We start from the raw sequence: 19,611 nt of genomic DNA, 5'->3' as shown, positions 1-19,611 counted from the left end.
AGGGGGTAACTTGGTTATACCCCTACATAGTAAAGGGGTAACTTAGTTATACCCCTACATAGTAAAGGGGGTAACTTAGTTATACCCCTACATAGTAAAGGTGGTAACTTAGTTATACCCCTACATAGTAAAGGGGTGACTTAGTTATACCCCTACATAGTAAAGGGGGTAACTTAGTTATACCCCTACATAGTAAAGGGGGTGACTTAGTTATACCCCTATATAGTAAAGGGGGTAACTTAGTTATACCCCTACATAGTAAAGGGGGTAACTTAGTTATACCCCTACATAGTAAAGAGGTGAAACCCCTACATAATAAAGGGGGTAACTTAGTTATAACCCTACATAGTAAAGGGGGTAACTTAGTTATAACCCTACATAGTAAAGGGGTAACTTAGTTATACCACTACATAGTAAAGGGGGTAACTTAGTTATAACCCTACATAGTAAAGGGATAACTAAATTATACCCCTACATAGTAAAGGGGTAACTTAGTTATACCCCTACATAGTAAAGGGGGTAACTTAGTTATACCCCTACATAGTAAAGAGGTGAAACCCCTACATAATAAAGGGGGTAACTTAGTTATACCACTACATAGTAAAGGGGGTAACTTAGTTATACCCCTACATAGTAAAGGGGTAACTTAGTTATACCACTACATAGTAAAGGGGTGAAACTTAGTTATATCCCTACATAGTAAAGGGGGTAAATTAGTTATACCCCTACATAGCAAAGGGGGTAACTTAGTTATACCCTACATAGCAAAGGGGGTAACTTTGTTATATCCCTACATAGTAAAGGGGGTAACTTAGTTATACCCCTACATAGTAAAGGGGGTAACTTAGTTATACCCTTACATAGTAAAGGGGGTAACTTAGTTATACCCCTACATAGTAAATGGGGCAACTTAGTTATAACCCTACATAGTAAAGGGGGTAACTTAGTTATACCCCTACATAGTAAAGGGGTAACTTAGTTATAACCCTGCATAGTAAAGGGGTAACTTAGTTGTACCCCTACATATTAAAGGGGTAACTTAGTTATACCCCTACATATTAAAGGGGGAAACTTAGTTATACCTCTACATAGTAAAGGGGTAACTTAGTTATACCCCTACATATTAAAGGGGGTAACTTAGTTATACCCCTACATAGTAAAGGGGTAACTTAGTTATACCCCTACATAGTAAAGGGGGTAACTTAGTTATACCCCTACATAGTAAAGGGGTAACTTAGTTATACCCTACATAGTAAAGGGGGTAACTTAGTTATACCCCTACATAGTAAAGGGGGTAACTTAGTTATACCCCTACATAGTAAAGGGGTAACTTAGTTATACCCCTACATAGTAAAGGGGGTAACTTAGTTATACCCCTACATAGTAAAGGGGGTAACTTAGTTATACCCCTACATAGTAAAGGGGGTAACTTAGTTATACCCCTACATAGTAAAGGGGGTAACTTAGTTATACCCCTACATAGTAAAGGGGGTAACTTAGTTATACCCCTACATAGTAAAGGGGGTAACTTAGTTATACCCCTACATAGTAAAGGGGGTAACTTAGTTATACCCCTACATAGTAAAGGGGTAACTTAGTTATACCCCTACATAGTAAAGGGGGTAACTTAGTTATACCCCTACATAGTAAAGGGGGTAACTTAGTTATACCCCTACATAGTAAAGGGGGTAACTTAGTTATACCCCTACATAGTAAAGGGGGTAACTTAGTTATACCCCTACATAGTAAAGGGGGTGACTTAGTTATACCCCTACATAGTAAAGGGGGTAACTTAGTTATACCCCTACATAGTAAAGGGGGTAACTTAGTTATACCCCTACATAGTAAAGAGGTAAATACCCCTACATAATAAAGGGGGTAACTTAGTTATAACCCTACATAGTAAAGGGGGTAACTTAGTTATAACCCTACATAGTAAAGGGGTAACTTAGTTATACCACTACATAGTAAAGGGGGTAACTAAGTTATAACCCTACATAGTAAAGGGGTAACTTAATTATACCCCTACATAGTAAAGGGGTAACTTAGTTATACCCCTACATAGTAAAGGGGGTAACTTAGTTATACCCCTACATAGTAAAGGGGGTAACTTAGTTATACCCCTACATATTAAAGGGGGTAACTTAGTTATACCCCTACATAGTAAAGGGGTAACTTGGTTATACCCCTACATAGTAAAGGGGGTAACTTAGTTATACCCCTACATAGTAAAGGGGGTAACTTAGTTATACCCCTACATAGTAAAGGGGGTAACTTAGTTATACCCCTACATAGTAAAGAGGTGAAACCCCTACATAATAAAGGGGGTAACTTAGTTATACCACTACATAGTAAAGGGGGTAACTTAGTTATACCCCTACATAGTAAAGGGGTAACTTAGTTATACCACTACATAGTAAAGGGGTGAAACTTAGTTATATCCCTACATAGTAAAGGGGGTAAATTAGTTATACCCCTACATAGCAAAGGGGGTAACTTAGTTATACCCTACATAGCAAAGGGGGTAACTTTGTTATATCCCTACATAGTAAAGGGGGTAACTTAGTTATACCCCTACATAGTAAAGGGGGTAACTTAGTTATACCCCTACATAGTAAAGGGGGTAACTTAGTTATACCCTTACATAGTAAAGGGGGTAACTTAGTTATACCCCTACATAGTAAATGGGGCAACTTAGTTATAACCCTACATAGTAAAGGGGGTAACTTAGTTATACCCCTACATAGTAAAGGGGTAACTTAGTTATAACCCTGCATAGTAAAGGGGTAACTTAGTTATACCCCTACATAGTAAAGGGGTAACTTAGTTAAACCCCTACATAGTAAAGGGGGTAACTTAGTTATACCCCTACATAGTAAAGGGGGTAACTTAGTTATACCCCTACATAGTAAAGGGATAATTTAATTATACCCCTACATAGTAAAGGGGGTAACTTGGTTATACCCCTACATAGTAAAGGGGTTACTTAGTTATACCCCTACATAGTAAAGGGGGTAACTTAGTTATACCCCTACATAGTAAGGTGGTAACTTAGTTATACCCCTACATAGTAAAGGGGGTGACTTAGTTATACCCCTACATAGTAAAGGGGGTAACTTAGTTATACCCCTACATAGTAAAGGGGGTGACTTAGTTATACCCCTATATAGTAAAGGGGGTAACTTAGTTATACCCCTACATAGTAAAGGGGGTAACTTAGTTATACCCCTACATAGTAAAGAGGTGAAACCCCTACATAATAAAGGGGGTAACTTAGTTATAACCCTACATAGTAAAGGGGGTAACTTAGTTATACCACTACATAGTAAAGGGGGTAACTTAGTTATAACCCTACATAGTAAAGGGATAACTAAATTATACCCCTACATAGTAAAGGGGTAACTTAGTTATACCACTACATAGTAAAGGGGGTAACTTAGTTATACCCCTACATAGTAAAGGGGGTAACTTAGTTATACCCCTACATATTAAAGGGGGTAACTTAGTTATACCCCTACATAGTAAAGGGGTAACTTGGTTATACCCCTACATAGTAAAGGGGGTAACTTAGTTATACCCCTACATAGTAAAGGGGGTAACTTAGTTATACCCCTACATAGTAAAGGGGGTAACTTAGTTATACCCCTACATAGTAAAGAGGTGAAACCCCTACATAATAAAGGGGGTAACTTAGTTATACCACTACATAGTAAAGGGGGTAACTTAGTTATACCCCTACATAGTAAAGGGGTAACTTAGTTATACCACTACATAGTAAAGGGGTGAAACTTAGTTATATCCCTACATAGTAAAGGGGGTAAATTAGTTATACCCCTACATAGCAAAGGGGGTAACTTAGTTATACCCTACATAGCAAAGGGGGTAACTTTGTTATATCCCTACATAGTAAAGGGGGTAACTTAGTTATACCCCTACATAGTAAAGGGGGTAACTTAGTTATACCCCTACATAGTAAAGGGGGTAACTTAGTTATACCCTTACATAGTAAAGGGGGTAACTTAGTTATACCCCTACATAGTAAATGGGGCAACTTAGTTATAACCCTACATAGTAAAGGGGGTAACTTAGTTATACCCCTACATAGTAAAGGGGTAACTTAGTTATAACCCTGCATAGTAAAGGGGTAACTTAGTTATACCCCTACATAGTAAAGGGGTAACTTAGTTAAACCCCTACATAGTAAAGGGGGTAACTTAGTTATACCCCTACATAGTAAAGGGGGTAACTTAGTTATACCCCTACATAGTAAAGGGATAATTTAATTATACCCCTACATAGTAAAGCGGGTAACTTGGTTATACATAGTAAAGGGGTTACTTAGTTATACCCCTACATAGTAAAGGGGGTAACTTAGTTATACCCCTACATAGTAAAGGTGGTAACTTAGTTATACCCCTACATAGTAAAGGGGGTGACTTAGTTATACCCCTACATAGTAAAGGGGGTAACTTAGTTATACCCCTACATAGTAAAGGGGGTGACTTAGTTATACCCCTATATAGTAAAGGGGGTAACTTAGTTATACCCCTACATAGTAAAGGGGGTAACTTAGTTATACCCCTACATAGTAAAGAGGTGAAACCCCTACATAATAAAGGGGGTAACTTAGTTATAACCCTACATAGTAAAGGGGGTAACTTAGTTATAACCCTACATAGTAAAGGGGTAACTTAGTTATACCACTACATAGTAAAGGGGTTAACTTAGTTATAACCCTACATAGTAAAGGGATAACTAAATTATACCCCTACATAGTAAAGGGGTAACTTAGTTATACCACTACATAGTAAAGGGGGTAACTTAGTTATACCCCTACATAGTAAAGGGGGTAACTTAGTTATACCCCTACATATTAAAGGGGGTAACTTAGTTATACCCCTACATAGTAAAGGGGTAACTTGGTTATACCCCTACATAGTAAAGGGGGTAACTTAGTTATAACCCTACATAGTAAAGGGGTAACTTAGTTATACCACTACATAGTAAAGGGGGTAACTTAGTTATAACCCTACATAGTAAAGGGGTAACTTAGTTATACCACTACATAGTAAAGGGGGTAACTTAGTTATACCCCTACATAGTAAAGGGGGTAACTTAGTTATACCCCTACATAGTAAAGGGGGTAACTTAGTTATACCCCTACATAGTAAAGGGGGGTAACTTAGTTATACCCCTACATAGTAAAGAGGTGAAACCCCTACATAATAAAGGGGGTAACTTAGTTATACCACTACATAGTAAAGGGGGTAACTTAGTTATACCCCTACATAGTAAAGGGGTAACTTAGTTATACCACTACATAGTAAAGGGGTGAAACTTAGTTATATCCCTACATAGTAAAGGGGGTAAATTAGTTATACCCCTACATAGCAAAGGGGGTAACTTAGTTATACCCTACATAGCAAAGGGGGTAACTTTGTTATATCCCTACATAGTAAAGGGGGGTAACTTAGTTATACCCCTACATAGTAAAGGGGGTAACTTAGTTATACCCTTACATAGTAAAGGGGGTAACTTAGTTATACCCCTACATAGTAAATGGGGCAACTTAGTTATAACCCTACATAGTAAAGGGGGTAACTTAGTTATACCCCTACATAGTAAAGGGGTAACTTAGTTATAACCCTGCATAGTAAAGGGGTAACTTAGTTAAACCCCTACATAGTAAAGGGGTAACTTAGTTATACCCCTACATAGTAAAGGGGTAACTTAGTTATACCCCTACATAGTAAAGGTGGTAACTTAGTTATAACCCTACATAGTAAAGGGGTAACTTAGTTATACCCCTACATAGTAAAGGGGGTAACTTAGTTATACCCCTACATAGTAAAGGGTAACTTAGTTATACCCCTACATAGTAAAGGGGGTAACTTAGTTATACCCCTACATAGTAAAGGGGTAACTTAGTTATACCCCTACATAGTAAAGGGGGTAACTTAGTTATACCTCTACATAGTAAAGGGGTAACTTAGTTATACCCCTACACAGTAAAGGGGGTAACTTAGTTATACCCCTACATAGTAAAGGAGTAACTTAGTTATACCCCTACATAGTAAAGGGGGTAACTTAATTATACCCCTACATAGTAAAGGGGTAACTCAGTTATACCCCTACATGGTAAAGGGGTAACTTAGTTATACCCCTACATAGTAAAGGGGGTAACTTAGTTATACCCCTACATAGTAAAGGGGGTAACTTAGTTATACCCCTACATAGTAAAGTGTAACTTAGTTATACCTCTAAATAGTAAAGGGGTAACTTAGTTATACCCCTACATAGTAAAGGGGGCAACTTAGTTATACCCCTACATGGTAAAGGGGGTAACTTAGTTATAACCCTACATAGTAAAGGGGTAACTTAGTTATACCCCTACATAGTAAAGGGGGTAACTTAGTTATACCCCTACATAGTAAAGGGATAATTTAATTATACCCCTACATAGTAAAGGGGGTAACTTGGTTATACCCCTACATAGTAAAGGGGTTACTTAGTTATACCCCTACATAGTAAAGGGGGTGACTTAGTTATACCCCTACATAGTAAAGGGGGTAACTTAGTTATACCCCTACATAGTAAAGGGGGTGACTTAGTTATACCCCTATATAGTAAAGGGGTAACTTAGTTATACCCCTACATAGTAAAGGGGGTAACTTAGTTATACCCCTACATAGTAAAGAGGTGAAACCCCTACATAATAAAGGGGGTAACTTAGTTATAACCCTACATAGTAAAGGGGGTAACTTAGTTATACCACTACATAGTAAAGGGGGTGACTTAGTTATACCCCTATATAGTAAAGGGGGTAACTTAGTTATACCCCTACATAGTAAAGGGGGTAACTTAGTTATACCCCTACATAGTAAAGAGGTGAAACCCCTACATAATAAAGGGGGTAACTTAGTTATAACCCTACATAGTAAAGGGGGTAACTTAGTTATACCACTACATAGTAAAGGGGGTAACTTAGTTATAACCCTACATAGTAAAGGGATAACTAAATTATACCCCTACATAGTAAAGGGGTAACTTAGTTATACCACTACATAGTAAAGGGGGTAACTTAGTTATACCCCTACATAGTAAAGGGGGTAACTTAGTTATACCCCTACATATTAAAGGGGGTAACTTAGTTATACCCCTACATAGTAAAGGGGTAACTTGGTTATACCCCTACATAGTAAAGGGGGTAACTTAGTTATACCCCTACATAGTAAAGGGGGTAACTTAGTTATACCCCTACATAGTAAAGGGGGTAACTTAGTTATACCCCTACATAGTAAAGAGGTGAAACCCCTACATAATAAAGGGGGTAACTTAGTTATACCACTACATAGTAAAGGGGGTAACTTAGTTATACCCCTACATAGTAAAGGGGTAACTTAGTTATACCACTACATAGTAAAGGGGTGAAACTTAGTTATATTCCTACATAGTAAAGGGGGTAAATTAGTTATACCCCTACATAGCAAAGGGGGTAACTTAGTTATACCCTACATAGCAAAGGGGGTAACTTTGTTATATCCCTACATAGTAAAGGGGGTAACTTAGTTATACCCCTACATAGTAAAGGGGGTAACTTAGTTATACCCCTACATAGTAAAGGGGGTAACTTAGTTATACCCTTACATAGTAAAGGGGGTAACTTAGTTATACCCCTACATAGTAAATGGGGCAACTTAGTTATAACCCTACATAGTAAAGGGGGTAACTTAGTTATACCCCTACATAGTAAAGGGGTAACTTAGTTATAACCCTGCATAGTAAAGGGGTAACTTAGTTATACCCCTACATAGTAAAGGGGTAACTTAGTTAAACCCCTACATAGTAAAGGGGGTAACTTAGTTATACCCCTACATAGTAAAGGGGGTAACTTAGTTATACCCCTACATAGTAAAGGGATAATTTAATTATACCCCTACATAGTAAAGGGGGTAACTTGGTTATACCCCTACATAGTAAAGGGGTTACTTAGTTATACCCCTACATAGTAAAGGGGGTAACTTAGTTATACCCCTACATAGTAAAGGTGGTAACTTAGTTATACCCCTACATAGTAAAGGGGGTGACTTAGTTATACCCCTACATAGTAAAGGGGGTAACTTAGTTATACCCCTACATAGTAAAGGGGGTGACTTAGTTATACCCCTATATAGTAAAGGGGGTAACTTAGTTATACCCCTACATAGTAAAGGGGGTAACTTAGTTATACCCCTACATAGTAAAGAGGTGAAACCCCTACATAATAAAGGGGGTAACTTAGTTATAACCCTACATAGTAAAGGGGGTAACTTAGTTATAACCCTACATAGTAAAGGGGTAACTTAGTTATACCACTACATAGTAAAGGGGTTAACTTAGTTATAACCCTACATAGTAAAGGGATAACTAAATTATACCCCTACATAGTAAAGGGGTAACTTAGTTATACCACTACATAGTAAAGGGGGTAACTTAGTTATACCCCTACATAGTAAAGGGGGTAACTTAGTTATACCCCTACATATTAAAGGGGGTAACTTAGTTATACCCCTACATAGTAAAGGGGTAACTTGGTTATACCCCTACATAGTAAAGGGGGTAACTTAGTTATAACCCTACATAGTAAAGGGGTAACTTAGTTATACCACTACATAGTAAAGGGGGTAACTTAGTTATAACCCTACATAGTAAAGGGGTAACTTAGTTATACCACTACATAGTAAAGGGGGTAACTTAGTTATACCCCTACATAGTAAAGGGGGTAACTTAGTTATACCCCTACATAGTAAAGGGGGTAACTTAGTTATACCCCTACATAGTAAAGGGGGTAACTTAGTTATACCCCTACATAGTAAAGAGGTGAAACCCCTACATAATAAAGGGGGTAACTTAGTTATACCACTACATAGTAAAGGGGGTAACTTAGTTATACCCCTACATAGTAAAGGGGTAACTTAGTTATACCACTACATAGTAAAGGGGTGAAACTTAGTTATATCCCTACATAGTAAAGGGGGTAAATTAGTTATACCCCTACATAGCAAAGGGGGTAACTTAGTTATACCCTACATAGCAAAGGGGGTAACTTTGTTATATCCCTACATAGTAAAGGGGGTAACTTAGTTATACCCCTACATAGTAAAGGGGGTAACTTAGTTATATCCCTACATAGTAAATGGGGCAACTTAGTTATAACCCTACATAGTAAAGGGGGTAACTTAGTTATACCCCTACATAGTAAAGGGGTAACTTAGTTATAACCCTGCATAGTAAAGGGGTAACTTAGTTAAACCCCTACATAGTAAAGGGGTAACTTAGTTATACCCCTACATAGTAAAGGGGTAACTTAGTTATACCCCTACACAGTAAAGGGGGTAACTTAGTTATACCCCTACATAGTAAAGGAGTAACTTAGTTATACCCCTACATAGTAAAGGGGGTAACTTAATTATACCCCTACATAGTAAAGGGGTAACTCAGTTATACCCCTACATGGTAAAGGGGTAACTTAGTTATACCCCTACATAGTAAAGGGGGTAACTTAGTTATACCCCTACATAGTAAAGGGGGTAACTTAGTTATACCCCTACATAGTAAAGTGTAACTTAGTTATACCTCTAAATAGTAAAGGGGTAACTTAGTTATACCCCTACATAGTAAAGGGGGCAACTTAGTTATACCCCTACATGGTAAAGGGGGTAACTTAGTTATAACCCTACATAGTAAAGGGGTAACTTAGTTATACCCCTACATAGTAAAGGGGGTAACTTAGTTATACCCCTACATAGTAAAGGGATAATTTAATTATACCCCTACATAGTAAAGGGGGTAACTTGGTTATACCCCTACATAGTAAAGGGGTTACTTAGTTATACCCCTACATAGTAAAGGGGGTGACTTAGTTATACCCCTACATAGTAAAGGGGGTAACTTAGTTATACCCCTACATAGTAAAGGGGGTGACTTAGTTATACCCCTATATAGTAAAGGGGGTAACTTAGTTATACCCCTACATAGTAAAGGGGGTAACTTAGTTATACCCCTACATAGTAAAGAGGTGAAACCCCTACATAATAAAGGGGGTAACTTAGTTATAACCCTACATAGTAAAGGGGGTAACTTAGTTATACCACTACATAGTAAAGGGGGTGACTTAGTTATACCCCTATATAGTAAAGGGGGTAACTTAGTTATACCCCTACATAGTAAAGGGGGTAACTTAGTTATACCCCTACATAGTAAAGAGGTGAAACCCCTACATAATAAAGGGGGTAACTTAGTTATAACCCTACATAGTAAAGGGGGTAACTTAGTTATACCACTACATAGTAAAGGGGGTAACTTAGTTATAACCCTACATAGTAAAGGGGTTAACTAATTATACCCCTACATGGTAAAGGGGTAACTTAGTTATACCACTACATAGTAAAGGGGGTAACTTAGTTATACCCCTACATAGTAAAGGGGGTAACTTAGTTATACCCCTACATATTAAAGGGGGTAACTTAGTTATACCCCTACATAGTAAAGGGGTAACTTGGTTATACCCCTACATAGTAAAGGGGGTAACTTAGTTATACCCCTACATAGTAAAGGGGGTAACTTAGTTATACCCCTACATAGTAAAGGGGGTAACTTAGTTATACCCCTACATAGTAAAGAGGTGAAACCCCTACATAATAAAGGGGGTAACTTAGTTATACCCCTACATAGTAAAGGGGGTAACTTAGTTATACCCCTACATAGTAAAGGGGTAACTTAGTTATACCACTACATAGTAAAGGGGTGAAACTTAGTTATATCCCTACATAGTAAAGGGGGTAAATTAGTTATACCCCTACATAGCAAAGGGGGTAACTTAGTTATACCCTACATAGCAAAGGGGGTAACTTTGTTATATCCCTACATAGTAAAGGGGGTAACTTAGTTATACCCCTACATAGTAAAGGGGGTAACTTAGTTATACCCTACATAGTAAAGGGGGTAACTTAGTTATACCCTTACATAGTAAAGGGGGTAACTTAGTTATACCCCTACATAGTAAATGGGGCAACTTAGTTATAACCCTACATAGTAAAGGGGGTAACTTAGTTATACCCCTACATAGTAAAGGGGTAACTTAGTTATAACCCTGCATAGTAAAGGGGTAACTTAGTTATACCCCTACATAGTAAAGGGGTAACTTAGTTAAACCCCTACATAGTAAAGGGGGTAACTTAGTTATACCCCTACATAGTAAAGGGGGTAACTTAGTTATACCCCTACATAGTAAAGGGATAATTTAATTATACCCCTACATAGTAAAGGGGGTAACTTGGTTATACCCCTACATAGTAAAGGGGTTACTTAGTTATACCCCTACATAGTAAAGGGGGTAACTTAGTTATACCCCTACATAGTAAAGGTGGTAACTTAGTTATACCCCTACATAGTAAAGGGGGTGACTTAGTTATACCCCTACATAGTAAAGGGGGTAACTTAGTTATACCCCTACATAGTAAAGGGGGTGACTTAGTTATACCCCTATATAGTAAAGGGGGTAACTTAGTTATACCCCTACATAGTAAAGGGGGTAACTTAGTTATACCCCTACATAGTAAAGAGGTGAAACCCCTACATAATAAAGGGGGTAACTTAGTTATAACCCTACATAGTAAAGGGGGTAACTTAGTTATAACCCTACATAGTAAAGGGGTAACTTAGTTATACCCCTACATAGTAAAGGGGTAACTTAGTTATAACCCTACATAGTAAAGGGGATAACTAAGTTATACCCCTACATAGTAAAGGGGTAACTTAGTTATACCACTACATAGTAAAGGGGGTAACTTAGTTATACCCCTACATAGTAAAGGGGGTAACTTAGTTATACCCCTACATAGTAAAGGGGGTAACTTAGTTATACCCCTACATAGTAAAGGGGTAACTTAGTTATACCCCTACATAGTAAAGGGGGTAACTTAGTTATACCCTACATAGTAAAGGGGTAACTTAGTTATACCCCTACATAGTAAAGGGGGTAACTTAGTTATAACCCTACATAGTAAAGGGGTAACTTAGTTATACCACTACATAGTAAAGGGGGTAACTTAGTTATACCCCTACATAGTAAAGGGGGTAACTTAGTTATACCCCTACATAGTAAAGGGGGTAACTTAGTTATACCCCTACATAGTAAAGGGGGTAACTTAGTTATACCCCTACATAGTAAAGAGGTGAAACCCCTACATAGTAAAGGGGGTAACTTAGTTATACCACTACATAGTAAAGGGGGTAACTTAGTTATACCCCTACATAGTAAAGGGGTAACTTAGTTATACCACTACATAGTAAAGGGGTGAAACTTAGTTATATCCCTACATAGTAAAGGGGGTAAATTAGTTATACCCCTACATAGCAAAGGGGGTAACTTAGTTATACCCTACATAGCAAAGGGGGTAACTTTGTTATATCCCTACATAGTAAAGGGGGTAACTTAGTTATACCCCTACATAGTAAAGGGGGTAACTTAGTTATATCCCTACATAGTAAATGGGGCAACTTAGTTATAACCCTACATAGTAAAGGGGGTAACTTAGTTATACCCCTACATAGTAAAGGGGTAACTTAGTTATAACCCTGCATAGTAAAGGGGTAACTTAGTTAAACCCCTACATAGTAAAGGGGTAACTTAGTTATACCCCTACATAGTAAAGGGGTAACTTAGTTATACCCCTACATAGTAAAGGTGGTAACTTAGTTATAACCCTACATAGTAAAGGGGTAACTTAGTTATACCCCTACATAGTAAAGGGGGTAACTTAGTTATACCCCTACATAGTAAAGGGTAACTTAGTTATACCCCTACATAGTAAAGGGGGTAACTTAGTTATACCCCTACATAGTAAAGGGGTAACTTAGTTATACCCCTACATAGTAAAGGGGGTAACTTAGTTATACCTCTACATAGTAAAGGGGTAACTTAGTTATACCCCTACACAGTAAAGGGGGTAACTTAGTTATACCCCTACATAGTAAAGGAGTAACTTAGTTATACCCCTACATAGTAAAGGGGGTAACTTAATTATACCCCTACATAGTAAAGGGGTAACTCAGTTATACCCCTACATGGTAAAGGGGTAACTTAGTTATACCCCTACATAGTAAAGGGGGTAACTTAGTTATACCCCTACATAGTAAAGGGGGTAACTTAGTTATACCCCTACATAGTAAAGTGTAACTTAGTTATACCTCTAAATAGTAAAGGGGTAACTTAGTTATACCCCTACATAGTAAAGGGGGCAACTTAGTTATACCCCTACATGGTAAAGGGGGTAACTTAGTTATAACCCTACATAGTAAAGGGGTAACTTAGTTATACCCCTACATAGTAAAGGGGGTAACTTAGTTATACCCCTACATAGTAAAGGGGTAACTTAGTTATACCCCTACATAGTAAAGGGGTAACTTAGTTATACCCCTACATAGTAAAGGGGGTAACTTAGTTATACCCTACATAGTAAAGGGGTAACTTAGTTATACCCCTACATAGTAAAGGGGGTAACTTAGTTATACCCCTACATAGTAAAGGTGGTAACTTAGTTATACCCCTACATAGTAAAGGAGTATCTTAGTTATACCCCTACATAGTAAAGGGGTAACTTAGTTATACCCCTACATAGTAAAGGGGGTAACTTAGTTATACCCCTACATAGTAAAGGTGGTAACTTAGTTATACCCCTACATAGTAAAGGGGGTAACTTAGTTATACCCCTACATAGTAAAGGGGGTAACTTAGTTATACCCCTACATAGTAAAGGGGTAACTCAGTTATACCCCTACATAGTAAAGGGGGTAACTTAGTTATAACCCTACATAGTAAAGGGGGTAACTTAGTTATACCCCTACATAGTAAAGGGGGTAACTTAGTTATAACCCTACATAGTAAAGGGGTAACTTAGTTATAACCCTACATAGTAAAGGGGTAACTTAGTTATACCCCTACATAGTAAAGGGGGTTACTTAGTTATACCCCTACATAGTAAAGGGATGAAATCCCTACCTAGTAAAGGGGGTAACTTAGTTATACCCCTACATAGTAAAGGGGTAACTAAGTTATACACCTACATAGTAAAGGGGGTAACTTAGTTATACCCCTACATAGTAAAGGGGTGTAACTTAGTTATACCCCTACATAGTAAAGGGTGTAACTTAGTTATACCCCTACATAGTAAAGGGGGTAACTTAGTTATACCCCTACATAGTAAAGGGGGTAACTTAGTTATACCCTACATAGTAAAGGGGGTAACTTAGTTATACCCCTACATAGTAAAGGGGGTAACTTAGTTATACCCCTACATAGTAAAGGGGGTAACTTAGTTATACCCCTACATAGTAAAGTAGGTAACTTAGATATACCCCTACATAGTAAAGGGGGTAACTTAGTTATACCCCTACATAGTAAAGGGGGTGACTTAGTTATACCCCTACATAGTAAAGGGGTGACTTACTTATAATCCAACTTATTAAAAAAAAAATTCCGTGATCGAAATGACTATTAATCTCATAGTTTATCGATATCATATATTCTGACACTATGAAGTTCTGTTAGATTGATTAGTATTAGTTAAATAGGAATGAGACATTTCCGTATTTTACATTAAATTATATAGTAAATGTAATTCTGTATATTACATGTAATACCTGTATTATAGTACATTATTATTCTATATATTACAGATAATACATGTATTATAGTACATATTATTATATATATTTTACAGGTAGTACCTGTATTATAGTACATATTATTATATATTTTACATGTAATACCTGTATTATAGTTCATATTATTATATATTTTACAGGTAGTACCTGCGTTACTGGTGATAAATACTCCGGGTTTTACGTCACTAACTGCGGTTCTGACAAGCCTTACTGCCTTAACGAGATCTACTACGAGGAAGGCAACATAGTGGATGTCAACAAAAGGTTAGTCAAGCTATTTATATCAAATTTAAAACCTTATTGTACGATTAAACGTTAATTGTTTAGATTATCTAGTGATGACGACAATTGAACGCGGATATGAGATTTGAAGTTCATTAAATCTGATCCGAGGTGATTTATCCTGATATCTCCGCCATTACCCGTTTGGTGTTACGTCATGTTACCGACCCAATAAGATATGTCTGAGACATCTACAACAAGAGAGAACCGATAGGTTAATAAAACCGTGATTATGATTTATATCGATAAAAGGAACAGAAAGTTCGATAAGAAGGCTACTGACACATTGTCAACTGTATCAGGCTATGTCTAAGTATCCCTACCTTATTGAAGACTATGAAAGCTAATCTAATTAATATCTGTTTACATAATAAAACTGGCGTACTGAAAAAGACCTCCTGACAAAACTTAATTCTTATATAAAAACCACCCATCGTATAAATTGAAGTAATTGGGAGCGTCTTCGATGAATTCAGCTTCGTGTGAAAATAACCTCGAAAAGAAGAGGGGTGATTGTGTTTTGGTGTGTAATACAGACCAAATTGTGTTCTGATGTATAAAACACACCAAATGGTGGTCTGGTGTGTAAAACAGACCAAATTCAATCCAATAAACCAAGATAGCGTCAACCAGAAATGTAATCCTCATCTATGTTATCCTTATCATTTCCCGTTGTAGCGTTTCCAGCTTTTCCATGCGAGAATTTGTTGTGTATGGTTTATAATTTATGTCTTTAAGTAGAATAATAACAATATGGTTGGGTTGTATGCGACTTTATACTGGTCTTTATTTGGCATGTTGGATCATATCAATTTAATTACAAGTCTACAAGCAAAGTCTGTACAATTCTTATAAGTAATTATATTTTATCGAGTTTTCTCCTTTTTCTTCTTTTTTTTTTTGTTAAATTGTAAAATTATTTACAGATGTGCTTCGAAAACGACATGTATTGGTGAATGGTGGAATAAGAGCCGAAAGACGTATGCCTGTGCTACGGGTGATGTATCCAACTTTACTGGCTCTGGTCAAAACCTCGTCTGTGATATCTGCTGTCTGTCGGATGGTACTGGCGCATGTAATCGCGACAACCGCCCTGACGAAATCTACCAGTTTAAGGTAGAAACTACACCTGTACCAGGTACATCAACACAGAATGATATCGTGTCACCTCCCTGTAGTAATATATTGTAACACTGTTTAGTGTAATAGACTGGATGCGGAGACTGAATACGTTAATAGATCAACCATTTTAAAGTGATTTCTTTTTTTCCATCATGTACCTTTCACATAAAAGTTCGGATATTGATCTTTACTGTTTTAATTTAATTTTCAGTAAACTTCCTTTCTGTTGTAATATTTCAGCCACAACTACCCACATGAGCACGCGCCCTTCTTCCCACCTCTCCACATCAGGTTTGTAAAATACTTTACCAGGTTCTAATCTCTTCTGGTAATAGACTTTTCAATATTCTAAATTAGTGTGATAACCAGCTATTTCGTTCTATCAACATTGTTAATTGATTGGAGTCGGTTTTAATAGCTCATTAGAGCTAATGCTGATTTGTTATGATATGTACCGACTATAAATAAAGTTTGAATATAATTGAATGCTAAAACCTCGGTGAAGTATATTCCAATGATTAAAATCTTGTCTCTATCACAGGTCTGTCCCAAACTAAACCGTCTACTGTCCCCGTACCTATAACACATATGCCGACATCTACCAAGAGGGATACAACGTCACCGTCCACGCCTACATCAACCAAACCTACTACCCCTATCCAAACTACAACGCAGGCGCATTGTAAGCAATCACTTTTTATCTCTCTTTAGCGACTGACCATAATTGCTATTTCTTCATCCTCATTTTAGTATCATGAGAATGATTTATCAAACAAGGAGCTTTCTTCATGACTAAATTCCATAACTTACCATTGACTTAACTCCATACTGTACCATTGACTTAACTCCATACTGTACCATTGACTTAACTCCTTACTGTACCATTGACTTAACTCCATACTGTACCATTGACTTAACTCCATACTGTACCATTGACTTAACTCCATACTGTACCATTGACTTATAACTCCATACTGTACCATTGACTTAACTCCATACTGTACCATTGACTTAACTCCTTACTGTACCATTGACTTAACTCCATACTGTATCATTGACTTAACTCCTTACTGTACCATTGACTTATCACTCCATACTGTACCATTGACTTAACTCCATACTGTACCATTGACTTAACTCCTTACTGTATCATTGACTTAACTCCATACTGTATCATTGACTTAACTCCATACTGTACCATTGACTTATACTCCATACTGTACCATTGACTTAACTCCATACTGTACCATTGACTTAACTCCATACTGTACCATTGACTTAACTCCATACTGTACCATTGACTTAACTCCATACTGTACCATTGACTTAACTCCATACTGTACCATTGACTTAAACTTCCATACTATACCATTGACTTAACTCCATACTGTACCATTGACTTAACTCATACTGTACCATTGACTTAACTCCATACTGTACCATTGACTTAACTCCATACTGTACCATTGACTTAACTCCATACTGTACCATTGACTTAACTCCATACTGTACCATTGACTTAACTCCATACTGTACCATTGACTTAACTCCATACTGTACCATTGACTTAACTCCATACTGTACCATTGACTTAACTCCATACTGTACCATTGACTTAACTCCATACTGTACCATTGACTTAACTCCATACTGTACCATTGACTTAACTCCATACTGTACCATTGACTTAACTCCATACTGTACCATTGACTTAACTCCATACTGTACCATTGACTTAACTCCATATTGTACCATTGACTTAACTCCTTACTGTACCATTGACTTAACTCCATACTGTACCATTGACTTAACTCCATACTGTACCATTGACTTAACTCCATACTGTACCATTGACTTCACTCCATATTGTACCATTGACTTAAAACCATTCTGTACCATTGACTTAACTCCATACTGTACCATTGACTTAACTCCATACTGTACCATTGACTTAACTCCTTACTGTACCATTAACTAAACTCCATACTGTACCATTGACTTAACTCCATACTGTACCATTGACTTAAAACCATATTGTACCATTGACTTAACTCCATACTGTACCATTGACTTAACTCCATACTGTACCATTGACTTAACTCCTTACTGTACCATTGACTTAACTCCATACTGTATCATTGACTTAACTCCATACTGTACCATTGACTTAACTCCATACTGTACCATTGACCTAACTCCATACTGTACCATTGACTTAACTCCTTACTATACCATTGACCCAACTCCATACTGTACCATTGACTTAACTCCTTACTATACCATTGACCTAACTCCATACTGTACCATTGACTTAACTCCATATTGTACCATTGACTTAAAACCATTCTGTACCATTGACTTCACTCCACACTGTACCATTGACTTAACTCCGTACTGTACCATTGACTTAACTCCTTACTGTACCATTGACCTAACTCCATACTGTATCATTGACTTAACTCCTTACTGTACCATTGACTTAACTCCATACTGTACCATTGACCTAACTCCATACTGTACCATTGACTTAACTCCTTACTGTACCATTGACCTAACTCCATACTGTACCATTAAAACTACAGCATACTATCAGTTTCAGTCACTGAACCTCTAACGTTGACACGAGTCTTCTAATGACTACAGATGAATAAGGGTTTCCTTGTGCCACAAATGTCTTTAAGGGACGATTTGGGAGTTTCCGCAAAGATTAGAACGGAAAACTCTATCATTATGACGAAAATATCCTACCTGTTTCGGATAGGAAAATATCACAAGGAATAAGTGTCTTTGTTACCGGTTTATATCAATATTTATGGTTACCGGTTTATATCAATATTTGTTATTACCGGTTTATATCAATATTTGTTATTACCGGTTAATAACATTTTGCGGTTACTGGTTTACAGCAACATTGGTACAAGGATTGTACAGGTGGAATGTTAATGCAACATGGAGAGTGACGTCATTCCACAATTATGTCATTATCAGTGTTGATTGTCACATACAAATTGGCCATGTCTCCATGATTACGGAAGCAGCTGTCTTCGATGGCACACTGGTATTTAAACAGATACGCTTTTATTTCAAAATCTTAGAAATATTCTGGGCAATTCTATTTGTGTATAACAAGGCACGTGCTTGTGCACGTCTGACACACCAAGGCGTTGTAGTAAATATTTCAAATAACTACTAGAGTCCAATGGCGCGTTTCTACCGTTCTAGTGGCGCAGAGCTGTCACGTGTGCGGACGTGCGGACCTTGGCATACCATGTCTTGTGCGTGAAACAAGTTCGAACTACGCCATCCGGCCGTGCGCGCCTGGTCACAATTTCTGTTTGAGTACAGTAATGGGCGACAGTTATGGCAATCTCAAGGTCTTTAAAAGGTACTTACCTCTTTTACTTATATTAGATCTTCAATCCAAATGTCAGGAAAATTAATCACTGAACTATCAGCTTTTTTATAACAAATGTATTCTTGAAAAATGCATATCGGAATTGG

The 19,611-nt window shown here is 37.4% G+C and overlaps 1 protein-coding gene across 1 annotated transcript in view; it reads left to right on the top strand.

The window, feature by feature from the left end:
- Positions 1–19,611, top strand: part of LOC117340479 (mucin-2-like) — a 48,303-nt gene that overhangs the window by 24,548 nt on the left and 4,144 nt on the right. The window contains exons 7-10 of the mRNA XM_033902242.1: positions 14,847–14,970; positions 15,915–16,126; positions 16,351–16,401; positions 16,652–16,792. Of these exons, the coding sequence (XP_033758133.1) occupies positions 14,847–14,970; positions 15,915–16,126; positions 16,351–16,401; positions 16,652–16,792 (528 nt within the window). The remainder of the gene's footprint in view (positions 1–14,846; positions 14,971–15,914; positions 16,127–16,350; positions 16,402–16,651; positions 16,793–19,611) is intronic.

The sequence above is a fragment of the Pecten maximus genome, chromosome 2 (assembly GCF_902652985.1).
Source record: "Pecten maximus chromosome 2, xPecMax1.1, whole genome shotgun sequence".
Classification (NCBI taxonomy): domain Eukaryota; kingdom Metazoa; phylum Mollusca; class Bivalvia; order Pectinida; family Pectinidae; genus Pecten; species Pecten maximus.
This window is presented reverse-complemented; position numbering and strand designations above follow the sequence as displayed.